Raw genomic sequence first — 27,864 nt, forward strand, 5'->3', positions numbered from 1 at the left:
TCAACACTGTAAGGGCAAAATTGTAAATTGCTGACAAATTCCTATTAAAAAAACGCTGAAACCTTACCTTTTTTGCTATTCGAAGACCCGGTGCGACTATAGAGCTTAGGTTTATTCCACCTATAATGAACCAGTGCTGGACTGGTGGAATCATCTCTCTGGATTGCGAATTTTGAGCTAGGATTGGCCAAAATCGTTAATTGCCGACAAATTCTAACCCAAAAAATGCTTAAACCTTACTTTCACAGCAATTCTGATATCCTGTACAACAATGGGGCATTTGTAATCGAAAAAAAAATGCAAAAATTATAGCTTCACAGCGTCAGGAACGGTGAGTGTGATTCCATAGGTTGGGCTTACGTCCTCCGAGATCAACAGGAATCATGCTCTGATTCCGCATCTCTCTAAACTGCGTATTTTCAACGTGATTCCGCCATATTTGTCGAATGTCTACAGTTCCTTATTAAAAAGAAAATGCTAGGACGCTAGTATCTGTAATCCTTACCTTGGATATTCTAACTAAAAGTCGGGAGCTAAAATAGGAGATATAGGACCTTTTGCCTTGTGCCAGACGTTCATCAGTATCTACCAAATCACGCCCTTTCTCGGTCTCGTACAATCCTCTCAGGCATCGATGCCCATTTTTGTTAGGAGATCCGAAGCAAGATACTTCTTCAGGAACATGGGGAAAAGGGAAAAAACAGAAGATCCCGTGCTGCTAATCAGATTATAACCGTTCCTTCCTGGATATAGGTACATAACTTTCTGTATTCAAAAAAAATTTATTAAGATGTTCAGGTAGTTTTCCCTATTACTGAGATTAGAAGTCGTGTAAAAGCACTGTAAACTTATCAGTAAAACAACCACAATGGATGTGTGAGATTATCAAAAGTGACGCCTGCACTAAGCTGAACGTGTGGGATTTCGCTGTACGGTTTCACATTCAACGTGAAACGATCTCGCTCCCGGATTCTAATCGTCTGAAAAAAAGCCCAAGTCACGAAAGGATTTATGTGTACATTATAAATTAATAGTATAGAAGTTATTGATATTCTATAGTGGAGTCAACTCAGGGGCATCACTGCACGAATCTGAGGTGGTATGGATTTCAGGTAGAGTATTCGTAAACGAGAGCGTAGATTATGAAGAGGTGGGTGATTCCGCCCATTTCTTGCTAATTGGCGTAAAAAACGGCCTTGAAGATGCAGCGTGTGCACACGGCTGGCGTGCTCCAACCGAACTCGTCGTAGAAAATAGCGCGCCGGAACGCTCGAAGCTGTATCTTCCGGGCCATTGTTTACGGAAATTAGGAAGAAATGGACGGAATCACCCCCCTCTCCTCAATCTACGATCCCGTATACGAATACTCCACCTGAAATCCGTACCACCTCAGATTCGTGAAGTGATGCCTTTAAAACGAAAAAATATAGAATAAGTTTCTCTCTTCTGGGAGCCTGATTTCTCGGTGGAAAAAGAAGAAATAGGATTCTGTTGTCGCTTTACAGTAATGAAACATAAGAAATAAAATCGCTCTCACCTTTAGTGCACAAAACAAGGCGGCAGGTTGAAAGTCGATATACATTTTATGAGCGACAAGATGTGGTTGTTTCATTAAATCTGCCAGATCCTTCAAACCGTAAACACATGAACCGTGCACATATTTACCTGAGAGACAACTTCTTACATTGGTGCAGCGTTATAGTAATTACCCTAAAATCCCATAGATAAGAGCGGTTTAATTTACCGGTGAAAAATGAATTGGAATGAAATTGAAATTGAATGCAGTCACCTCTCTAACTTGATGTATGGATAAATAAAAATCGGAGAAGAAGTTTAGAAGAAGCTCCGCCCCTCAACTCTAAACCCCGCCCACTTAATAAACAATTCATATAGAAAAATGGCGATTTTAACGGAATTTCTGCCGGAATCTCTCTAGAAATGCCGGAATTTGATCTCTGGATAGAACTTGAAGAGCCCATTCGATCAGTAAAATTCCATAGATAAGAGCGGTTTAATTTACCGGTAAAAAATAATTTTGAAAAAATATTTTTAAAATTTTATTTGTATATTAAACAACAAGGACTCCAACATACCTAAACATAACACTAAACTTTTCCAATTTCTACTTCGTCATCATCGTTTATATTCATCATGGCAAAATCGTTTTTGAGATTTTCCAAATCACACAATGCTTTTTCAAAGCTATGTTGAATAACATCAGATGAAATGGATTGGAAACGTTCGCTAACTAAAAATGCAGCTTCTTCGTAGCTCATCCTTCTCCTTATTCCACTTTTTGTGTAAGTTGCTTTAGCTTCATCTCTCATCTATTTTTCCCAGCCAGCTTTCAAGTGGTCTTTAAACGGTTTGTTGATGCCGACGTCTAAGGGTTGCAATATTTTAGTCAATCCTCCTGGTATTACGGCAATTTTGCTATATTGTTGACAAAATTGTTTCACTTCATCAGTTACGTGGCAACGAGCAGAATCAAATATCAGCAAAGAGCGATCAGGGTCGGAATTGTGATTTTCTCTTTTGTTCCATACTTCAACGATCCATTCTTTCATCAATTCCTGATTCATCCAACCTTTTTCATTTCTTTTCACAATGACATCTGGAGGAAATTGTCCTTTTGGCATTAACTTCTTCTTAAAAATTAGCATTGGTTTAAGTTTCTCTCCAGCAGCAGTCACTCCCAATACAACAGTAAAATTAGATTTCTCATGGCCGGTAGAATCAATTTTAATGTTCTCTCGTCCCTTCACATTAACTGTCCGTTCATAGATGATATCAAAGGGAACTGGTACTTCATCAATATTTCCCAAATTGAAAGGGGATACGTTTAAGGCTTCAGCTGCAACGAACTTTCGAAAATCCGAGCATTTTTGTAGATGGTCAGACGGTAATGGTTGACCGACACTTGTTCTTCATCGTACAGAGAGCTTTTTTCGCGCCATAAACAGGATGCACCAATGCGCAGATGCTTTAAGATTTTGGTGACCATGCTCTTCTGCTAATTCCTTTGCTTTGGTCCTTATTTCTTTCACCGTGACAGCTCTATTTTCTTCTCGTTTTTTGACAACCCAGTTGTAGATGGCATCTTCAACTTCTTCAACGCTTGGTTTTTTGTATCGTCGGGCTCTCTTCGTTGCTGGCATCTCTTGAAGATTTTGTCGATCAACAACCCACTTTCTTATCATTGCTTCAGTGACTTCAAAATGACTAGCCGCTGCCAAGGTTCCATGCAAATCACGATAATTGACGGCGTCTAGCTTGAAAGCTGCTGTATACGATTTACGACGTTTCATAGCAGGTGATACAGGATAGAAAGAGTATAGAAAACAGTAAGAATAAAGGTAGAGTTGTAGGCTATTATTGCGATAATCATGAGCACACAACGCCAAAAAAAACGTATACAAACGTCAATTTTCATTTTCTAGCACAAACCGCTCTTATCTATAGACCGCTCTTATCTATAGACCGCTCTTATCTATGGGATTTTAGGGTATATCAAGTGCCTAGCATAAAAGTGTTGAAATAACTAGCTCCATTATCAGAAAAATAGTTGCAATTTAGCAAGAGCGTTATGTCACTTTAAAATAATAGTGGGAATAGTCTAATAGTACCACTAAACCAGTGTAATCGAAGTGGTTGTAGACCGTTCTTCTCTTATTCATTTGTGCTGAGCAGAACTTGGAAAACAATTTTATAATCTGAATGTTCTCTTGTCTTGAAACCTCGGCATATTCTGTCTGTGTTTTGTGATAATGTGCCTGCGAGGTTTTTAGATGGAACCTTTATTTGCCTGACGTTTCGGCTTTTTCGCCGTCTTCAGAGGCGTAAATAGAGGATGACTGGAGCAATGCTACGTTTATCCCGTCAAGTGCCACACTACCCTGGGTCAGTGTTTCGATAATCGTTCAGGGTAGTGAAAACAGAAACCCATCTACATTGAAAATCCACGTATACACGTATACATCCACGTAGACTCCTCTGAGCAACTAACACAACAGCTCAAAATGCTGTTAATAATCAAGAGGCAAGAGTAACAGTACTCGGCAACATTCGTTTGGCCGATAATGCTATTGACTTTCTGAGCCTTGGACCATCATTTTCAATTTCACATCGAATCGATGGGTCAACATTCCGTAAAGTCAAGGCCTCCACAAGCTTCGGGAACAGCTTCGAATCAGGGCAAGGAATGAAAGTAACCGTCAACATGCTGCACCTATGAGCAGAAGAGCGTTACCCTCAACACCACTTCCGCCCAACCTCTATAAAGAACCCGAACCGGCTCACGAAACAGATACAAAATTTAGGACTCTACTATCTGGGGTGTTGTCTGTTTATAACCATCATAAACGACTCACCCTCAAAAATCTAAAAAAAAAGCAATGACAGGGTTTCAAAGATATCTGCGAAATGACTAAAACAGGGAACATATGCCTTTCAGTAAGCGATAAGGGTGGGGAATTCGTATCCACAGGCTCTTGATCGGGAAATAACAAATCTTCACTTGCAAGATGAAACGATCTATCGCCGCGTGACAGAGAAAGAATTCTTGTGCAGTGCAAACGCTTGAATCATGTATGGATGTCCATAGGAAAATCTGCTGGTCTTGACGAACGGTTTGTAAGCCGCCTCAAGCTTGACAAACCGACCTGCCCCGTGTTCTATAGCTTCATCAATATGCATAAGCCGAACCCCGATGAACTCAACATCAGCGGCAACATTCAAAATCCGACCAGTAGTAAGTTGTGTAGGAGGACCAACGGATCGAATTTCGCGGTTCCTTAATAAATTTGTAAGTCTAATTTTGCCTAAAATACCATCTCATTTGTCAAACACGCACCATTTCCTTGAGCGATTACGCAATGCGAAAGTTGAGGGCAACTGAGTATTAGAGTCCTCTCATGTGACCTCACTCTACACGAATGTAAAAAACAGTGAGGCGCAGCAGGCTCTCTAGGAGATGACAGATTTATATGGTAACAACTTGGAAACATGGACTTAGTAAATCTCGCATGATAACACTTATCAAGGAATACCTGAATTGCAAGATCTTCAGATGGTCAGAAAATTATTTCGCACAACTGAGAGGACTAGCAATGGTTCAGCGATTAGCACCAGTACTGGCGATCTGCTTCATGAGGGGAGTCGAAGAACTAGTGCTTTCGCGTAGACCAGTAATGTAACTCAGATATATTGACGACTGTTGCATCGTAACATCTACACAGTCCGATATGGACGAGTGTTTCCGAGTACTCAACCAACAAGCGCAATTCATAAGACTCACACGAGAAACCCCAAAACAAGGATGGCTTCCTCATCTCAACACACAAATAAGCGCTTCAAACGGCATTATTAGAGTAAAGTGGTATAGCAAAGAAAGTTGCAAGAACATCATATTGCACGCCAAAACTACACATCCAACTGCAGTAAAACGCGCAGTGATTCGTAATAAGTCAAAACCGTTAGTGAAGTATGCACTGGCAACCAATAACGACACGGATCACGAAAACTAGCCTTGAAAATTGCATGTGCTAATGGCCATACAGTACGTCCGCATTACCGAAGAACCTACACTGTAAATAGCAATGTTCCGTGCGAAAACAAAATTTGTTATTGTCTTCCCTTTATCTCTGACAGTGTCACTGCCGCCACTGTTCAGCGCAGCATTATCCAAGCACAATTACAAGATGACGTGATCTTGGTAAATATTCCAAATGCAAACATCAAAAGCCAGCTTGATAGAAACAGACTATATGATAGATACTGCATCTGTGAAAGATGTGTTATTTGTCCTCACGGAAAAACATGCGACTGCGCACAAATGGGGGTAATATATGAGAGTGAGTGCTTGATGTGCAATGCAACTTACATTGGGGAGACCGGTAGGAATGTTGGAGTGAGGATTAATGAACACATGGCATAAAAACGACGAAAAAGCTTGATAACACCACTAGGAAGGCACAGACACGAGGGCCACAACGGAAACGATTACAAGGTGAAATGCGTTGAACTAGCTCACGAAACAGAAATATCGGCAAAGAAAAGGCGGAGGCGTTATGGATTCATAAAAGAAGCCCATCAATGAATAATAGGAGTGAATGCTTGTCGATAACGAATGAGTTCTTGCCACTTGTAACGCTCTGTGACCTATACCCGCCTGATATTCTGTGTGTAGATCAAACCATCGATATCGTCGCTGGTGATCTACACGCAGCAATACTCATTCGCTGAGGGTACACTGAGTGATAAGTGCGTGCCACCAGCCGCACCACATCCGGAAGAGCAACACGTAAGACAATTTTCAATGTAGATGGGTTTCTGTTTTCACTACCCTGAACGACTATCGGAACACTGACCCAGGGTAGTGCGGCATCTGACAGGATAAACGTAGCATTGCTCCAGTCATCCTCTATTTATGCCTCTGAAGACGGCGAAATCAAATAGTCAGGCAAATAAAGGTTCCACCCTAGAACCTCGCAGGCACATTATCACAAAACACAGACAGAATATGCCGGGGATTCAAGACAAGAGAACATTCGGATTATAAAATAGTTTTCCAAGTTCTGCTCAGCACAAACGAATAAGAGAAGAAGGGTAAAAAAAAAACAAAACCCAAGCTTAGACTTCTCTTAGGAAAGCTGACCCCGCCTCTCCACCGGTCAGAGTAAAATTGTTAAACACCTATAATTTGCATCCAGAAAACCCTCAAACCCCACCCCTACCGCGATCTGGGTGGCTTAGCCTAAGCTAATATGGCCCAAGCTTAGCCTTATTTTCCCACACCTGACCCCGCATCTCCACAGGTCTAAAAATTTCTGCCCAGTAAGGGAAAAAATGGTAAATACCTATAATTTGCATCCAGAAAACCCTCAAACCCCACATCCACAGCGATCTGGGTGGCTTAACCTAAGCTAATAAGGCCCTAGATTAGCCTTATTTTCCCAAACCTGACCCCGCATCTCCACAGGTCTCAAAATTTCTGCCCGGTCAGGGTAAAAATGGTAAATACCTATAATTTGCATCCAGAAAACCCTCAAACCCCACCCTTACCGCGATATGGGTGGCTTAGCCTAAGCTAATACGGCCCTAGCTTAGCCTTATTTTGCCATAGCTTACCCCGCATCTCCAGAAGTCTCAAAATTTCTGCCCGTTCAGGATGAAATTGTTAAACACCTATAATTTGCATCCAGAAAACCCTCAAACCCCACCCCTACCGCGATCTGGGTGGCTTAGCCTAAGCTAATACGGCCCAAGCTTAGCCTTATTTTCCCACACCTGACCCCGCATCTCCACAGGTCTAAAAATTTCTGCCCAGTAAGGGAAAAAATGGTAAATACCTATAATTTGCATCCAGAAAACCCTCAAACCCCACATCCACAGCGATCTGGGTGGCTTAACCTAAGCTAATAAGGCCCTAGATTAGCCTTATTTTCCCAAACCAGACCCCGCATCTCCACAGGTCTAAAAATTTCTGCCCAGTAAGGGAAAAAATGGTAAATACCTATAATTTGCATCCAGAAAACCCTCAAACCCCACATCCACAGCGATCTGGGTGGCTTAGCCTAAGCTAATAAGGCCCTAGCTTAGCCTTATTTTGCCATAGCTGACCCCGCATCTCCACAGGTCTCAAAATTTCTGCCCGGTCAGGGTAAAAATGGTAAATACCTATAATTTGCATCCAGAAAACCCTCAAACCCCACCCTTACCATAGCGATCTGGGTGGCTTAGCCTAAGCTAATAAGGCCCAAGCTTAGCCTTATTTTGCCATAGCTGACCCCGCATCTCCACAGGTCTCAAAATTTCTGCCCGTTCAGGATGAAATTGTTAAACACCTATAATTTGCATCCAGAAAACCCTCAAACCCCACATCCACAGCGATCTGGGTGGCTTAGCCTAAGCTAATAAGGCCCTAGCTTAGCCTTATTTTCCCACAGCTGACCCCGCATCTCCAGAGGTCTCACAATTTCAGCCCGGTACAGGGTAAAAATGGTAAATACCTATAATTTGCATCCAGAAAACCCTCAAACCCCACATCCACAGCGATCTGGGTGGCTTAGCCTAAGCTAATAAGGCCCAACCATTAGCCTTATTTTCCCAAACCTGACCCCGCATCTCCACAGGTCTCAAAATTTCTGCCCGGTCAGGGTAAAAATGGTAAATACCTATAATTTGCATCCAGAAAACCCTCAAACCCCACATCCATAGCGATCTGGGTGGCTTAGCCTAAGCTAATAAGGCCCAACCATAGCCTTATTTTCCCATAGCTGAAACCGCATCTCCAATGGTCTCACAATTTCTGCCCGGTCCGGGTAAAATTGTTAAATACGTATAATTTACATCCAGAAAAACCTCAAACCCCTCATCCATAGCGATCTGGATGGCTTAGCCTAAGCTAATAAGGCCCAAGCTTAGCCTTATTTTCCCATAGCTGACCCCGCATCTCCAAAGGTCTCATAATTTCTGCCCGGTCCGGGTAAAACTGTTAAATTCCCATAATTTACATCCAGAAAACCCTCAAACCCCTCATCCACAGCGATCTGGATGGCTTAGCCTAAGCTTATAAGGCCCAAGCTTAGCCTTATTTTCCCATAGCTGACCCCGCATCTCCAAAGGTCTCATAATTTCTGCCCGGACAGGGTAAAATTGGTGAATACCTATAATTTACATCCAGAAAACCCTCAAACCCCGCCTCCACAGCGATCTGGATGGCATAGCCTAAGCTTATAAGGCCCAACCATAGCCTTATTTTCCCATAGCTGACCCCGCATCTCCAAAGGACTCATAATTTCTGCCCGGTCCGGGTAAAATTGTTAAACACGTATAATTTACATCCAGAAAAACCTCAAACCCCTCATCCACAGCGATCTGGATGGCTTAGCCTAAGCTAATAAGGCCCAAGCTTAGCCTTATTTTGCCATAGCTGACCCCGCATCTCCAAAGGTCTCATAATTTCTGCCCGGACAGGGTAAAATTTTAAATACCTCATAATTTACATCCAGAAAACCCTCAAAGCCCCCATCCCACAGCGATCTGGATGGCTTAGCCTAAGCTTATAAGGCCCAACCATAGCCTTATTTTCCCCAACTGACCCCGCATCTCCAAAGGTCTCAAAATTTCTGCCCGGTCAGGGTAAAATTGTTAAATACCTCATAATTTACATCCAGAAAACCCTCAAACCCCTCATCCACAGCGATCTGGATGGCTTAGCCTAAGCTTATAAGGCCCAACCATAGCCTTATTTTCCCATAGCTGACCCCGCATCTCCAAAGGTCTCATAATTTCTGCCCGGTCCGGGTAAAATTGTTAAATACGTATAATTTACATCCAGAAAACCCTCAAAGTCCGCCTCCACAGCGATCTGGATGGCTTAGCCTAAGCTTATAAGGCCCAACCATAGCCTTATTTTCCCATAGCTGACCCCGCATCTCCAAAGGACTCATAATTTCTGCCCGGTCCGGGTAAAATTGTTAAACACCTCATAATTTACATCCAGAAAACCCTCAAAGCCCACCCCCACAGCGATCTGGATGGCTTAGCCTAAGCTTATAAGGCCCAACCATAGCCTTATTTTCCCATAGCTGACCCCGCATCTCCAAAGGTCTCATAATTTCTGCCCGGACAGGGTAAAATTTTTGAAAACTTATAATTTACATCCAGAAAAACCTCAAACCCCTCATCCACAGCGATCTGGATGGCTTAGCCTAAGCTTATAAGGCCCAACCATAGCCTTATTTTCCCATAGCTGACCCCGCATCTCCAAAGGTCTCATAATTTCTGCCCGGTCCGGGTAAAATTGTTAAATACTCATAATTTACATCCAGAAAACCCTCAAAGTCCCCTCATCCACAGCGATCTGGATGGCTTAGCCTAAGCTTATAAGGCCCAACCATAGCCTTATTTTCCCATAGCTGACCCCGCATCTCCAATGGTCTCACAATTTCTGCCCGGTCCGGGTAAAATTGTTAAATACGTATAATTTACATCCAGAAAACCCTCAAACCCCTCATCCACAGCGATCTGGATGGCTTAGCCTAAGCTTATAAGGCCCAACCATAGCCTTATTTTCCCATAGCTGACCCCGCATCTCCAAAGGTCTCATAATTTCTGCCCGGACAGGGTAAAATTTTTGAAATACTCATAATTTACATCCAGAAAACCCTCAAAGTCCGCCTCCACAGCGATCTGGATGGCTTAGCCTAAGCTTATAAGGCCCAACCATAGCCTTATTTTCCCATAGCTGACCCCGCATCTCCAAAGGTCTCATAATTTCTGCCCGGACAGGGTAAAATTTTTAAAATACCTCATAATTTACATCCAGAAAACCCTCAAAGTCCGCCTCCACAGCGATCTGGATGGCTTAGCCTAAGCTTATAAGGCCCAACCATAGCCTTATTTTCCCATAGCTGACCCCGCATCTCCAAAGGACTCATAATTTCTGCCCGGTCCGGGTAAAATTTTTGAAATACCTCATAATTTACATCCAGAAAACCCTCAAAGCCCGCCTCCACAGCGATCTGGATGGCTTAGCCTAATAAGCCTAAGGCCTTATTTTCCCATAGCTGACCCCGCACCCCAAAAGGTCTCAAATTTCTGCCCGGACAGGGTAAAATTTTAAACTCATAATTTACAAAACCCTCAAACCCCCTCCATTAAGGCCCCAACCATAGCCTTATTTTCCCATAGCTGACCCCGCATCTCCAAAGGTCTCATAATTTCTGCCCGGTCCGGGTAAAATTTTTAAATACTCATAATTTACATCCAGAAAACCCTCAAAGTCCGCCTCCACAGCGATCTGGATGGCTTAGCCTAAGCTTATAAGGCCCAACCATAGCCTTATTTTCCCATAGCTGACCCCGCATCTCCAAAGGACTCATAATTTCTGCCCGGTCCGGGTAAAATTGTTGAATACCTCATAATTTACATCCAGAAAAACCTCAAACCCCTCCTCCACAGCGATCTGGATGGCTTAGCCTAAGCTTATAAGGCCCAACCATAGCCTTATTTTCCCATAGCTGACCCCGCATCTCCAAAGGTCTCATAATTTCTGCCCGGACAGGGTAAAATTTTTGAAATACTCATAATTTACATCCAGAAAACCCTCAAAGCCCTCCGCCTCCACAGCGATCTGGATGGCTTAGCCTAAGCTTATAAGGCCCAAGCTTAGCCTTATTTTCCCATAGCTGACCCCGCATCTCCAAAGGTCTCATAATTTCTGCCCGGTCCGGGTAAAATTTTTAAATACTCATAATTTACATCCAGAAAACCCTCAAACCCCTCATCCACAGCGATCTGGATGGCTTAGCCTAAGCTTATAAGGCCCAACCATAGCCTTATTTTCCCATAGCTGACCCCGCACCTCCAAAGGTCTCATAATTTCTGCCCGGTCCGGGTAAAATTTTTAAATACTCATAATTTACATCCAGAAAACCCTCAAAGTCCGCCTCCACAGCGATCTGGATGGCTTAGCCTAAGCTTATAAGGCCCAACCATAGCCTTATTTTCCCATAGCTGACCCCGCATCTCCAAAGGTCTCATAATTTCTGCCCGGACAGGGTAAAATTTTTGAAAACTTATAATTTACATCCAGAAAACCCTCAAAGTCCGCCTCCACAGCGATCTGGATGGCATAGCCTAAGCTTATAAGGCCCAACCATAGCCTTATTTTCCCATAGCTGACCCCGCACCTCCAAAGGTCTCATAATTTCTGCCCGGCCCGGGTAAAATTTTTGAATACTCATAATTTACATCCAGAAAACCCTCAAACCCCGCCTCCACAGCGATCTGGATGGCTTAGCCTAAGCTTATAAGGCCCAACCATAGCCTTATTTTCCCATAGCTGACCCCGCATCTCCAAAGGTCTCATAATTTCTGCCCGGACAGGGTAAAATTTTTGAATACTCATAATTTACATCCAGAAAACCCTCAAAGCCCGCATCCACAGCGATCTGGATGGCTTAGCCTAAGCTTATAAGGCCCAACCATAGCCTTATTTTCCCATAGCTGACCCCGCACCTCCAAAGGATTCATAATTTCTGCCCGGTCCGGGTAAAATTGTTAAATACTCATAATTTACATCCAGAAAACCCTCAAAGTCCGCCTCCACAGCGATCTGGATGGCTTAGCCTAAGCTTATAAGGCCCAACCATAGCCTTATTTTCCCATAGCTGACCCCGCATCTCCAAAGGTCTCATAATTTCTGCCCGGACAGGGTAAAATTTTTGAATACTCATAATTTACATCCAGAAAACCCTCAAACCCCTCATCCACAGCGATCTGGATGGCTTAGCCTAAGCTTATAAGGCCCAACCATAGCCTTATTTTCCCATAGCTGACCCCGCATCTCCAAAGGTCTCATAATTTCTGCCCGGACAGGGTAAAATTTTTGAAAACTTATAATTTACATCCAGAAAACCCTCAAAGTCCGCCTCCACAGCGATCTGGATGGCTTAGCCTAAGCTTATAAGGCCCAACCATAGCCTTATTTTCCCATAGCTGACCCCGCATCTCCAAAGGACTCATAATTTCTGCCCGGTCCGGGTAAAATTGTTAAACACGTATAATTTACATCCAGAAAAACCTCAAACCCCTCATCCACAGCGATCTGGATGGCTTAGCCTAAGCTTATAAGGCCCAACCATAGCCTTATTTTCCCATAGCTGACCCCGCATCTCCAAAGGTCTCATAATTTCTGCCCGGTCCGGGTAAAATTGTTAAATACTCATAATTTACATCCAGAAAAACCTCAAAGTCCCCTCCATCCACAGCGATCTGGATGGCTTAGCCTAAGCTTATAAGGCCCAACCATAGCCTTATTTTCCCATAGCTGACCCCGCACCTCCAAAGGTCTCATAATTTCTGCCCGGTCCGGGTAAAATTGTTAAATACTCATAATTTACATCCAGAAAAACCTCAAACCCCTCATCCACAGCGATCTGGATGGCTTAGCCTAAGCTTATAAGGCCCAACCATAGCCTTATTTTCCCATAGCTGACCCCGCATCTCCAAAGGTCTCATAATTTCTGCCCGGACAGGGTAAAATTTTTGAATACTCATAATTTACATCCAGAAAACCCTCAAAGTCCGCCTCCACAGCGATCTGGATGGCTTAGCCTAAGCTTATAAGGCCCAACCATAGCCTTATTTTCCCATAGCTGACCCCGCATCTCCAAAGGTCTCATAATTTCTGCCCGGTCCGGGTAAAATTTTTGAAAACTTATAATTTACATCCAGAAAAACCTCAAACCCCGCATCCACAGCGATCTGGATGGCTTAGCCTAAGCTTATAAGGCCCAACCATAGCCTTATTTTCCCATAGCTGACCCCGCATCTCCAAAGGTCTCATAATTTCTGCCCGGACAGGGTAAAATTTTTGAAAACTTATAATTTACATCCAGAAAACCCTCAAAGTCCGCCATCCCAACAGCGATCTGGATGGCTTAGCCTAAGCTTATAAGGCCCAAGCTTAGCCTTATTTTCCCATAGCTGACCCCGCATCTCCAAAGGTCTCATAATTTCTGCCCGGTCCGGGTAAAATTTTTAAATACTCATAATTTACATCCAGAAAACCCTCAAACACCTCCTCCACAGCGATCTGGATGGCTTAGCCTAAGCTTATAAGGCCCAACCATAGCCTTATTTTCCCATAGCTGACCCCGCATCTCCACAGGTCTCAAAATTTCTGCCCGGTCAGGGTAAAAATGGTAAATACCTATAATTTGCATCCAGAAAACCCTCAAACCCCACATCCATAGCGATCTGGGTGGCTTAGCCTAAGCTAATACGGCCCTAGCTTAGCCTTATTTTGCCATAGCTTACCCCGCATCTCCACAGGTCTCAAAATTTCTGCCCGGTCAGGGTAAAAATGGTGAATACCTATAATTTGCATCCAGAAAACCCTCAAACCCCACCCCAACCGCGATCTGGGTGGCTTAGCCTAAGCTAATACGGCCCAATCTTAGCCTTATTTTGCCACACCTGACCCCGCATCTCCACAGGTCTAAAAATTTCTGCCCGGTCAGGGTAAAAATGGTAAATACCTATAATTTGCATCCAGAAAACCCTCAAACCCCACCCCTACCGCGATCTGGGTGGCTTAGCCTAAGCTAATAAGGCCCTAGCTTAGCCTTATTTTCCCAAACCTGACCCCGCATCTCCACAGGTCTCAAAATTTCTGCCCGGTCAGGGTAAAAATGGTAAATACCTATAATTTGCATCCAGAAAACCCTCAAACCCCACCCTTACCGCGATATGGGTGGCTTAGCCTAAGCTAATAAGGCCCTAGCTTAGCCTTATTTTGCCATAGCTTACCCCGCATCTCCAGAGGTCTCAAAATTTCTGCCCGGTCAGGGTAAAAATGGTAAATACCTATAATTTGCATCCAGAAAACCCTCAAACCCCACCCTTACCGCGATTTGGGTGGCTTAGCCTAAGCTAATAAGGCCCTAGCCTAGCCTTATTTTGCCATAGCTTACCCCGCATCTCCAGAGGTCTCAAAATTTCTGCCCGGTCAGGGTAAAAATGGTAAATACCTATAATTTGCATCCAGAAAACCCTCAAACCCCACATCCATAGCGATCTGGGTGGCTTAGCCTAAGCTAATAAGGCCCTAGCTTTGCCTTATTTTGCCATAGCTTACCCCGCATCTCCACAGGTTTCATAATTTCAGCCCGACAGGGTAAAAATGGTGAATACCTATAATTTGCATCCAGAAAACCCTCAAACCCCACCCCAACCGCGATCTGGGTGGCTTAGCCTAAGCTAATACGGCCCAATCTTAGCCTTATTTTGCCACACCTGACCCCGCATCTCCACAGGTTTCATAATTTCAGCCCGACAGGGTAAAAATGGTGAATACCTATAATTTGCATCCAGAAAACCCTCAAACCCCACCCCTACCGCGATCTGGGTGGCTTAGCCTAAGCTAATAAGGCCCTAGCTTAGCCTTATTTTCCCACACCTGACCCCGCATCTCCACAGGTCTAAAAATTTCTGCCAAGTTCAGGGTAAAATATAATCACTATAGTTGAACAGCTCTCGGAGGAGAAGGAAAAATATGTGAAATGGTTAGTAACATCGAGTTTTTGATGTCTGTGATGTAACACATGTTTATAATCGCTAAAATTTATGCGTTTCTTTAAAGTCATCACCCCACGAATTTGAGGTGGCACGGATTTCAGGTGGAGTATTCGTATACAGGACAGTAGATTATGGACAGGGGTGTGATTCCGGCCATTTATTTGATTTGATTCATTTCTTCCTAATTCCCGTAATAAACGGCCCGCAAGATGCGGCACAATGCTGGCGCGCTCCGATCGAACTCCCTGTAGAAAATAGCGCGCTGGAACGCTCGAAGCCGTTCCTTTCGGGCCGTTTTTTAAGGCAATTAGGAGGAAATGGACGAAATCACCCTCCTCTTCTTAATCAACGATCCCGTATACGAATACTCCACCTGAAATCCGTACCACCTCAGATTCGTAGGATGATGCCTTGAAGGCTGAGAAGAGTGTTTGACGTTTCGATGCTAGGAGTCCGCTCAGAACATGGAGTCCAACGGATCTTTTATGGGCAATATAGTGTTGTAGATTATGAGTATGAGTGTGTTGTGCTCAATTCCTCCTGATCATCCTGAATTTATGAGTTTATCGATAACGGGGGGATGAAAGGCTTGGTTTGCAGTGCGACGGTAGCGAACCACCGATGGAACGTGCAGTCAGAGTAGAACCCCTATGACTACGTCATAGACGCCCATGCGAAAAGTAAATATGCTGTTCCTTGGGAAGTAATTCACGTGTTTTTCCATAAAGGACCACTTCACTCACCTCTACAAGTGTCATTTCGTCGCCGCCATAGCTGATATCTGGATAGATAATTGCTCATCCGAGGTGATATCTTCATGAATTTTTTGACCATATGTTGACGAGTTCTATTATGTTCTTCTTGGTATTCAAGCAATTTTTCTGCATTTATACCTCCAGGCATTGGAAATTCTGGAGAAAAACTTATCATTTTGTGCATCTGATAACATCTTGAAAGCAGACAGCACTCACAAGGAAAATGTTTTTTTTTCCAGTTGATAATTTAATGAATTATACTCTTCTTGGTGTCAAAAAAAGAGGAATAATCGATAAAACTCGCCATTACTCGAGTAAGGCGCTTCCGATACGTTTTATTTTGCACTGATCAGCTGTAACTCTCTTCCGTATGGTCGATATGCTCGACTCGAGAACTGCATCCCCGACCGTTTGATTATTAGGATTAAAATGTTAGAGACGGTATCTGTTACTTTTACATTCCTTGTGTGGCAATCAGCTACGCTTCTCCTTCCTTTTTTCCTCGATTCATTGTCCTGTTATTTGCACCGCTGTAGTTCAATTTCTTCTTTATATGATAAGTCGTAGTATTCATAGAAACACTTTTTTTCCTTCAAACCACCTATTTTTCTGGTTGTTTTTTTCACGGATGCAACTAGCCGTAGGTGCGGTAGGGAGGAGACAGACCGTCAGGTGAAGTGGGTCTAGCTCATGGGATGAGGCTCAAGTGATGAGGATCCCTCCTCCAATCGTCCAAAAGTGAAAGAGGTCCCTTCGCCAACCATCCAAAAGTGAGGGGGTTCGGAGCAGCGGGTCCGACTACCGCATCTATGCAACTAGCTTTAGATGGAACTATTTTCTCCCATAAAATTCTCACAATTCCGAAAAAAAAATGTAATGATATTCTGCGCTAAGCGTTGATCTTAGATGTTGCAACAATTATCACTTAACCACCGTGGATCTGATCCATTCGATAGGTTCCGATTTCTCCCAGAATGCTCTTACAAATGTGACGATTCCAGCTCTAAAGTCCCACATTATGATCATAGAAAAAATCAAAAGAAGTAAGTAAATGAGAATGATACTACAAGTAAGAAATAAATGAATAATAAATAAATTAATATTGAAGTTTTCCAATTTTTTCCATTCCACATTGTGAGTGCTTTCTGTACTGAGAAATTTCCACTCACTATCAGTATTGCCGGTCAATGTCCCCCAAAAACTTTCATCCGGGATTGTTGTGCCTTGCAGAAACTTCAGTAACTTTCTAGTTTCCTTGCTCTGAAAGATCGAGAATACAAATAAATCATATTAGATTGACTTTTCGTTCGGTATGAATTTCTAGAGATCAATAAGGTAAGGATTATCCTTGTAAGACTGCTAACAGAAGTGCTACTCCCTTTCCACGATGACTGTTTGGTTATCCGTTGGTTAGCTTGCTACATGCGTAATAATTCTGAGCAAGAACGATAGGTCAAAATTAGGTCAAAATTCCTGGAAAGTAATTGTTTACATCAACGGAGGTAGAATTTCCGTAACATTTTTCCACTCGTTTTTATTATAGGACAACTTTGATACAATGGGTGATAGAGTTTAAAAAAAAATACAGTGCGATAGACTCGTGGATAGATGTAGATTTAGATAACATACAAATACATATTATGGATTTTCTTGTATTTGTAAATTGTAAATTGTAACACCTTGAGAATTTTCCTCAAAATCTCCAAAACCAGCGTGGTTTCTCTTCAGCAACAAAAAAAAAAACTATTCTTCGATGCACCTCTGATCATCAAGAGAGTCAAGGTCTTCAGCGAATTTTCACAAAGCCCTGCAGCCTATTTGCAGAAAAGAAAGAATTTAATTTTTTTCTGAATTGGAAAAATTTCTGAATTGCACCATTTATTTTACAAACTCGCAAAGAGTCGGTACGTTGAAACAACTATGAGCGAATTTCAGAACGTAACGTCCTTTTATTTACTACAAGTAGTTATAGAAAATATATCTATCCGCTGTATTTTTGACCAAAAAAAACTATACACAAAATTGAAAAAAACACCAGAACTCCTTATGGACCCCACGGACAACTTCTATTTTATTATTTTTAAAAATGTGGCATTTTTTAACGCAGGGATTGGTCTTTTAACGCAGAGACTTGTTACACTTCAACAGAGGTTTTACAGAAATTTCGAACTTTCCTCGACTTATATATCTCTTCTGCATACCTGTATGTGTATAACAACAATTTTAAACCTTTTTACACGAGAAAATACAATCGAGAAAGAGTGACAAAAAATCCTGACCTTCGATCGTTCTCGTATCTTAGAGAAGCTTTTTCCATCAATGAAATATATGTTAGAAAGCTAATATCTTGTTCTACACTTATTTGAAAGCTTTTCGTTTCCTCCTTCTCTGAGAAGAAACTTTGAGAGGGAACTTAGAAACTTATTAAGCGAGCTTACTAATTTTCTAAATTTGGTATTACCTTGCTATCCTTACATATGTACTCCTGTTTTATTTAGAACTTCACCAGGTTTTTCCGTGAAGAATCTATCGTTACTCCATGGCTCTTCTAAGCAAAACAAAAAAAGTGATCAGGCTTAAATTGTCTTTTTTTCTTCACCTTCACTATTTTATCCACAGCAGATCTAGGAAGTGCAGCCGAAACCGAAGCTTTAATGATAGGTAACGGTGAATCTTCTTCCTAAAAATTCCCCGTTGATCAAACTGATGAACATCAATAAATTGTTCCACAATAATTTCTGTAAGCCGAGAAAAAACTCACTCGTTTTTGATTCAAGCGATGCTTCTCGTAGCGCATATACCGTGCATTTACCGTATTGTTCCACATTTTAAATATCTCAATCATTTCCCGATTTGTCTTCAATGGAACATCAAAACCGGAGAGGTACTGAAGGTTGAAACGAGAAAAGATTAATGGGACCCAATATAATTTATAACGAAGAAAAATAATTAAAACAATTTCACGACGTAGTACTAAAAAAGTTCTGAGTTGCGGAATGGGCACTTAGCGTTCTTTTCTTCAAGGTATAAAATACACCCAGAAATAAGAACCATTTCCAAAATGTTACGCATCATTCGATAAAATATTCCTCACTCTACCAGACCGCCTCATTATGATTTCTTGATGTTAATAATTCCAATTTTTTAGATCATCAAAGTGGAGCGTAAAATTGAGCAAACGGACCATTTTTAACACCTCTATTTTTTTTTTGCAATTAATCGAGGTAATAAGGCTTCTGCTTTTGAGATTTGTGCTGTACGTGGAAGCCATCGGATAAGACATAAAAGTTTTTAAAAAGAACAAAAGGAACTTGGAAAATCATGGGGAATAACCAGAAGAAAAACAAATAGAAAAACCAGAAAAAAACAAGAAGGAAAACCAAAAACAGGCATTAAAAACTGTTGAGTGACGGCTGAGAAATGTTGGAAACAGTTGAAAGAAAGGCAGTGTAAAGTATAGGTTGATCTATTTTTGGCAGTTTTCTTTTGCTTTCGAAAAATTCGTGGAAAAGATGAGTTTTCTTCAACCTGCAGCAAATGAGTCGAGCAATGTTTGATCCGTTTTCAAGGCCAAAATTACCAATTTTGAGAGGCGAGCGCTATTTTTGAGGGGTGCTCCTTCCCCATGTGCAGCACCAATCTCAACTTCGACGGTCTCATCGTTTCGATTAAATTCAAAGAACAGGTTGTGTTAAAAATGCTCCGTTTCATACACATAACATTTTGAAAAAAAAATGACCAAATTAAAAAGTCAGAACACAACTTTCTTGTAAAGTGACGAATATTATTCGAGTAATATGTAATACTTCGGAAATACTTTTTATTTCGACGTGATTTTCTCAGTTTGAAGAAAACGGTCACGACTAATTCCTCAACCTCACATTTGCCCGTAATCTCTTTGGACTCGGTGGTTTCCTCGGAAATTCCATTTCTCGCAGTGTTTGAACAAGTAGGAAAAAGAAAAGGTGGAGCGTTTATGCTTGACCAGTCCCTTTAGGAACCGCCTACGATCGCGATCTACTTCAACTCGGAATCGATTGAAGCTTATCAAGGCTTATTAGAGGTCTATGCGGTGTAAGGTATGACTTGTGGGAATCGATAATTAAGACAGTAGTTTCATCCTCCCAGACAAGCCCCGTCCCAATTTATCCACCTTGTCGACCTCAGATTGAATATGATTTTGATTGGCACGTGGCAGTTTTGAACCATTGACCGTACAGTCGCAGCGGAACCCTTCACCATTCTGCTATACGCACGCTTCAATTCCCCGAGTTTGAGGGTATTCTATCGGCACTTCAGCATCACTTGTCCCATTTCTCGTTTCGATAGATCCGCGAACCACATCAAGAAGAATTTGGTCAATTTCGAATATCAAGAATGGTTGGAGATAATGATGTGAACACCAAGTCATGCCATCATATCAGGAATGGAGGAATACGGGCCACTCCATCATTTACAGCGGAAACCAGGTCCAAGAGAAAATGAACGATGAAATTGTTATTAGAAGGAGACATTTTTACACATTCATCACCTGATAGTATCTCCACGGTCTATCGCTGTGCGATAGAACTTCAAGACAAGCAAACGTGGAGTTGAGAATTTCAAATGAACCCCATTTAACGGGAGGTCGCTCCTAAAAAAAATTGTACGTGAACTCGAAATTGAAATGGGCTCAATAATAGCTATATAGGGTGGTCCACATGAAAGGTGACGGACTATGGAAAATCTAAAGATGCGGTGATCCCTTAAGCTTAAGACACTGACTGGACCTTTCTGCAAAGCAGCCCACGGCGCAATGAAGACACTGAAGTGGTGTGAGACCAATCTTCCGGATTTCTGGACGAAGGTGTTTGGCCGTCAAATTCGTCTGATCTCAATCTTTTGAACTATGCTGTCTGGTCGATTCTAGAGGAAAAAGTCTGCTCTTTTGAGTACAAGTCACTGGATTCGCTGAAAGGAGCCTTGGTTGGATTAAGCATGGGACATGGGAACTGATCGCGCGCATCCTCAAAAACTTCCAGGATATATAGGATGCTTGTATTGAAGCTGAAGGTGGTCATTCTGTATGTGATGTGTGAGAACTCATGTAGAAATCTCTGACTATCGAATATTAAAAAAAAAAAATTCTTATTCGGATTAATTGGTGCAAAGTTGTGGATGGTTTTTGCGGCACACATCATGTGGACCACCCTATAGATGATTGGATATTGAACTGTATTTGCATATTAACTTTTTTTCCAAAGTATGAAGGTGGCCTCAACTTTTTTAGTGGAACCTCACCATAATCTTTTTATTCGGGAACTAACCATGACGTAAACATTGTCAAAACATTCGTCGACAACTTTCATGAGAAATTTGAAGTCTTTTGAAGCAGATCCGCTTACTGCTATACAGTACTCGTTTTGTAGTCGATAGAAGGCACTTAGCATGAAAAGCACCTGAATAATCGTTTAAAAAAGATGGTAAGAAGGGAAATGAATAATTTCTGTTTGTAAATGAGAAAAAAGCACTTGGATTGCGTTAGTGTACACAAGCAACCCATAAGCAAGTGGAAATTTTCGCTCTGCTTTTGATGTAGGTTTACAGTCGAATCCGAAAAGGTTCCGTATCCACGGGCACCTGTAAATCGCAACTTCAATTATATACTTTTTACATTTAGTTTCAGAAAGATTGTTTCTGTAGAATGTACGGTTTAAAAACCAGTACAAATATATAGCCAAAAATGTAGGGTTTACTGAGAAAACATTTCCCACACCACAACAAATTCTCCTTTATGATTTTTTTCTTGCCGTGGGAAACAATTGAGGCAAACACGTTAGCTTAAATCGAATTAGTTTTTTTTTTTTTGCCAAATATTTGGCGTTCAGAAGTTCAGAGCTTTCAAAAGACCGAGAATGTTCCCTTCTTCATTTTGTGGCAAAATTTCTGATCACATTTCTTTTTCATTCCTTGTCATGAATTTGAACTTGTTTGCAATTTTTCAGCGATTTTTCAAATTTCTGAGCTTGTTCATGCCACTAACAGCACCTGTTCACAGGTTTAGGACAGTTCTCTATGAAAAATAAGTGAAAGAAGAATGTGAATTGCTCTTTTCTAAAAGATGTGGTCAATTCCAATTTATTGTTATTTGATTTTAAATTTTGCACTTTCATAGAGTTATTAGAAGTAGAGTTTACCAACACTTCAATAAAACTCTCATACCTTGGAGAACTTCGTGAAGAAACGACAAAGCATACCTCTGCTCCTCTCGTAAAATAATTTCTTTGATAAAAAGTGAACTGTAAGTCATATTTTCCGCCGCCCGGATCGCAGTCTCATCGTTTTCCAGAATTTTCGCGCAATTCACATCTTTAATCAGGTTCCGATTCCTGAGTAGCTGTCATCGAATTTTATAAATTACCTATGCTGTCAAGGATATCATAGAATCGATGTGGTACAGTGCTCCAAAGTTGTTCTCTGAACTAGATATCGATTCAAAACAATGTTTTGGCATTGTAAATTTGATGAAAAGTCACCTATTAATATTCTCTATGAAGGATCTGAATAGATAATCATAAAATAAAAGTAGAGGACACATCCATATAATGAAATCAAATGCATACTGTATTGTTGCCGGCATCCCGTGAGGGAATCTGCTAAATTGTCTGCAGAGTAATAATTCGAAAGTGCTTAGGAATCGGAGGGTTGCTCTCTCATATATCTGTATTTGTATAAACAAAGATCCTAACTAGGTCCTCTTCAGATAGAGCAAAGAACTTGTTAGCAGGTATTTCGGCGACTTAAGAATACCCGAAATCGAACAGGTTGTCAAAATTTCGAGGCAATAGCGGTAGAGATCGGTGAACTGGACAAACACGCGTGCCGAAGTCATATATCAAGAGTGGCCCACTTGTTTCTTCCCTCTCATATGAGATTGTCTTATTCCCTTGTACGGAAATCAATTACTGTTTCGTAAATCGTGGTATATATACAAAAAGCAACAAAAGAGAGGTGCTCTTGTAGCTCCATATGAAAAATAAATGAAGAGAAGCCGACATCTGAGTACACTTTTCTGTGTAACATGGGATTTCGTGCACAGAAAATGGTAGAAAAAAGAAAATAAAAAGAAGAAGAAAAGAAGATAGAAAAAATATATAGAGATGGCACTGTATATTGTTGGCCACAATTCCTAAACTGAAAGACTACATAAGACGCAATTATTTTAAACCGACAACACTGCGTACTTACACTTGGCCGTACTGTCGGCGAACTGAGCTAAACCCCAATACTCGCGTGAAATAGGGAAACCTCCTTCCAATCAATCGCAAGAACTAATACAAAATTCTGTTCATCATGCTCATAGGTGAGTTAAAGGCATCACACCACGAATCTGAGGTGGTACGGATTTCACATGGAGTATTCGTATACGGGATGCGAGACTATGGAGAGGGGAGTGAGTCCTTCCATTTCTTCTTAATTGCCGTAAAAAACGGCCCGGAAGATACGGCTTCAGGCGTTCTGGCGCACTATTTTCTACAAGGAGTTCGACTGGGGCGCGCCAGCCTTGTGCGGCGCCGCATCTTCCGGGCCATTTTTTACGGCAATTAGAAAGAAATGGACGAAATCACCCCCCTCTCCATAGTCTCCCATCCCATATACGAATACTCCACCTGAAATCTGCACCACCTCAGATTCGTGGGGTGATGCCTTTAATGGGACCACGAACTTTTCGCATACTAACTTTTTTCACTTCCACACTATCCTGGAGTCTTGCGTGTATAGGATCTCCTAGAGACTCTCATCATCTCCATAGGTGCGATAGGGAGAAGCCGGACCCTCCTCAGGTGAAGGGAGTTTAGCTCGTGGGGTGCAGCTCAAGTGAAGGGGGTCCTTTTGCCAATCGCCCAAAAGTGAAGGGACTAATTTCGCCAACCGTTCAAAAGTGAAGGGGGTCAGATCACTGGCTCCGACTATCGCATTTATGATCATCTCCATCTATTAAATTGCCAACACAATCCACCTTAACTGGACAAAATGAAAATGACGATCACATCCTCACTTATTTCCAACAGATAGTCGCTTTGATTATCGTAGACGTTAACCTATCGTCATAACACTTGCCACAGGGTCGACGTTACAAAAGGAAAAAAGGCCGTAGCCAACAATAACGAGAACTCGCGGAGCAGAACGGCAGCGGTAGCATATATATAATCCTCTTTGCAAAATACAATCAATATCGCATCATGACATTGATATTACCATCAATCTTTTCTTGTATTTAAATTCTGAGAGAGAAAACGGTTCGCAGTTACGCTCGGTTGGTTTCATAATTCTGATCGGACGCCTTAACCTATAATGAGCGTGCTCAACGACGTTTGGAGTCTATCTAAGAGAAGGAAAAAAAGGCTGGAACTGAGAAGGACACGACCTTATCGATCTTTCTGATCACGCTATATCAGTCACGCTCCAACTGCTGGAACGACCGCTCAAGCGGCCAACTAGACAAAAGCAGTGCCCCAGGAATAAACGAGATCGAGTCACAGGGTGCGGCAGCATAACGGAGAAGATTTTGAAGTTAAGGTCACGATGCTGGCGCGTGCAAGGCTCTGGAGAGTTTTGGATCCACTCCAAAGACCCAAAAATGAATCGAAAAGAGAAATGTCTCTGCATTACGCGGGAACGTCTATTCAAAGCTGATCTTTGATTGCGCTGGTCACCTCACAAAAGGTATCTAGCACTGAGTGACAAGAGAGTTATCTGATAAAAAAACGATGTTCTCTTCTACTTGTAGTTATGAGACCCAACAATAAACTTAGAACTTTCTTCCGAATAGGGCGCTTGATTAGATAAATCACGTTCGATTTCATCCTTTCAGCTCCGAAGCTAAACGATATTCCCGAGATGTAAGGCACGAATGAAGGATAATAACAAGGTTGTTGAGGAATTAAGGAAACCAATTATTCAGCAGTAATTTCAGGAATTCTACACAATGGACGGCAAAAATCTTCAACGGTAGTTCCACGAAATACTTCATGCAATGCATTCAGCGTGAAAAAAAAAGCCGTTTGTTCGGTGAAAGAGGAAGTAAAAAGAAACAAGAAAAAATTAGAGAATTCAGAAACATTCAAATAAGGAGTACGCATGAATGCAATAAGACAGGTCTAATCATCTCAAGCAAGGATTTAAAACCTACCAAGGAGATCCGCTTGGCACCAGCTCAACAATAAGCGCATTGGTGGAAAGTAGAGACTACCGAATGGGTACCGCAGAGTAACCTGAAAAAAAAAACACGAATTTAGGAGTAACACTAGGCACAAAAACGTGGGGAGTTTCATCAAGATTTTACTACTGTTCCCTAGATCTTTTTTCATTTACAAGACCTTATTCTCAGTATAGCTGACAAAGCACAGATTTCTGGAACTCAAAGTGTGTAAATCAGTGGATATTAGCGCGTTACTACTTTGGTAAAGAAGAGCATAAAACGAAATTGGCGGTGTTGGGGTGTCTCTATGAAAAGAAAGAGGGAAGGGCTTAGGTCAGAGTTAGGCAGTTTTTCTTAGGTTTGATTAAGCTCAATTCCGTCAACTAATCCTAGAAAAAATGCGTGAGAAACAGCACCAGACTCCCCTACATTGCAACATATTTCGCGATTGAACGAACTCCGCTGTTGTCCAATGTCCGCAATCCGGCTAATACAACCCAAGTAAGCACTTGAACCCGCTCAACCCCCACGATGGCAGACATATTGCAGACAGTCATCGCTCTATTACCTGTGATAAAATGCATCATTGGGGACACAGGTGCAACAAAAGCTATTTCACATGCCTTTTCTGGATTACAAATGAATTGAGCGTAAAAACGTTCACGTTCATGAATCGGATCCTTACCTCTATCAGTTCGAGGTGAGATCACAAGATCCTCGATTTTATCGTACGCTGCCTTTCAACACTACGAGTTGAGTTCGGTCACACTAGTCGATCAATTGCTGACACATCGACCCCTTGCTGAGATGATGAAGCATTGTTTGAGGAAAGAACAGGGCCAATTCTGTGCCAGGAGTTTTCTTGTGATTTCTATCATGAATATTGCGGTACATTGTGTGTCATTCCGGTTGTTGATAAGGCTATAAAACTTATTTAACGCGTTGCGTTAATGATTGACTAGATTAGATCAAGTGTGAAATTAGTTTTCTTCTCTCTCTCGGTAACCGTCAGTTCTCACTAGAAAAGGTAAGATATATTCAGGTCGAAACCACAAGCACGGTGCAGTTGCGTAAGCGGCTGCGCTCGAAGCGACACGGTGGAGATGGCGCTTGAAACATCACGAACTGTAACGATATGTGGTGCTAGCTAGCATTGGTCCCCACTCGACTCTGTCCGCCAAGGTCCACCGCGCCGCTTCGGGCGCACCCCTCCTACGCAACCGCCTCGTGCTTCGTGTCGTTTTGATCCTGCCATATGCAATAATGCTGATTCGCATTCTTGAACAACTGCCGATCTGAGGAAAACACTACTAAATCGTCACCTAGGTCTAATCTTGCGCATCCGATCGTGCACTAATCGAAATCCGGCTAAGGATGTGCAACAAACGATCTGTAACTCATGTTGGGTAAGAGGATGTTTTCAGTTTTTTCCTTTCTTTTTCTTTGGTCGCGGTCTCCTTCGTTTTTTTTTCTTTGCTATTGATTTGAATGCATTACCTACAACTAATATGCGAACCTACTTAGGCGAACCTTAAGCCTACGAAGGAAGTCTTGAGAAAAGTTTACGAAAGCTCTCAAGAAGCATCACGTCAGTCAATAAATATAATGAAAGAAATAAGTGTCAATGGTATTTAGAAAGTGTTCTACTTTTCAAGTACAAAAGTTGGATCAATCGCTTGAATTTCCACTCTGCAGAACCCTTTCATATTGACTCCTGCGTAATCGTAACCATTATGAAGCAATTAAATCACCACAACACGGATTCGGAATAAGCGAGGGAATTCCTTGATTACCTATTTCTAATTTAAAAATTATTTTAAGTTATGTATGTGTAGTTTCTTCTGATCGGCTTTTTAAAGTAAAAATGTAGCCCTATGAATATGGTGGATCAGATGGGTAGGCTAACGATCAAGAAAATTATTTTAGGGATTATTCAATGAGCTGGTATTATTCAATGAGAGCCGTCATTCTCGTGTTTTGTTCTATTCTTTCGCCGTAGGTCCCGCACCACAGCAAAATCGTGATATGTTGTCCTTAATTGGCTGTGAAGAGACCCGCCAATCGGACCAATGCTAACGTGCCACGAATTTCAAGCATGCTTAACGGCTAGCTACCTCCTCCATTAAAGGCATCACCCCACGAATCTGGAGTGGTACGGGTTTCAGGTGTCGTGTTCGTACACGGGATAGTAGATTATGGAGAGGGGTGTGATTCCGTCCCTATTTTCTCCTAATTGCCGTAAAAAACGGCCCGGAAAATGCTGCGCATGCACAAGGCTGGCGCGCTCCATTCCAACTCCTTGTAGAAAATAGCGCGCCGGAACGCTCGAAGCCGTATCTACCGGGCCGTTTTCTACGACAATTAAGAAAAATGAACGAAATCAACTTTCTCTCAATAATCTACGATTCCGTATACGAATACTCCACCGGGAATCCGTACCACTCCAGATTCGCGGGGTGGGTGATGCCTTTAATTCAGATGAGTGGACAAGAGGGATGATGTAGAAAATAATATAAATCAAATTTTAAAAAAAATGTTAAAAACAAATAACCTACGATTTTCTTAGGACTCATCGATTGAGACTCAATCTCAAACATCGAGATTAGAGGCTAAAAACCTCTGCTATACATACGAAACACAGAAGTAATGTTTATTTAATACTGTCATAAGTGCATGACGAAGTTGGCAGCACGTAAAAAAAGATGCATGTATGGAAAGACACTATAGAAATTAAGCAGATAAAGGCACAATCTGACTAGAAGGAAAATTTAAGAGGAAAAAGGGAAATGAAAGGCATTTCAGAGCTTACCCGGTGATGAATTGAGTAGTATTTTAAGATGC

The 27,864-nt window shown here is 41.8% G+C and overlaps 1 protein-coding gene across 5 annotated transcripts; it reads right to left on the reverse strand.

The window, feature by feature from the left end:
- On the reverse strand, window positions 1–27,690 carry RB195_004165 (uncharacterized protein; the record flags this gene model as incomplete). 5 transcript variants are annotated; one of them, XM_064179977.1, is made up of 19 exons in its annotated part: window positions 1–6; window positions 68–177; window positions 241–261; window positions 361–404; window positions 506–519; window positions 897–980; window positions 1,538–1,665; window positions 15,831–15,998; window positions 17,012–17,102; window positions 18,349–18,390; window positions 18,442–18,522; window positions 18,604–18,729; window positions 20,374–20,475; window positions 21,149–21,280; window positions 21,353–21,461; window positions 25,015–25,037; window positions 25,086–25,096; window positions 25,709–25,760; window positions 26,231–26,278. In XM_064179977.1, the coding sequence occupies 19 exons, from the start codon at window positions 26,276–26,278 to the stop codon at window positions 1–3; spliced, it is 1,392 nt and encodes a 463-aa protein (XP_064033167.1). The 5 variants fall into 5 exon arrangements, with proteins under 5 accessions (XP_064033167.1, XP_064033168.1, XP_064033166.1 ...); XM_064179978.1 differs by lacking the exons at window positions 18,349–18,390; window positions 25,015–25,037 and adding exons at window positions 22,079–22,190; window positions 22,243–22,298 and having other exon boundaries at window positions 25,075–25,096; XM_064179976.1 differs by lacking the exon at window positions 18,349–18,390.
- Between the last annotated feature and the right edge of the window lie 174 nt (window positions 27,691–27,864).

The sequence above is a fragment of the Necator americanus genome, chromosome I (assembly GCF_031761385.1).
Source record: "Necator americanus strain Aroian chromosome I, whole genome shotgun sequence".
Classification (NCBI taxonomy): domain Eukaryota; kingdom Metazoa; phylum Nematoda; class Chromadorea; order Rhabditida; family Ancylostomatidae; genus Necator; species Necator americanus.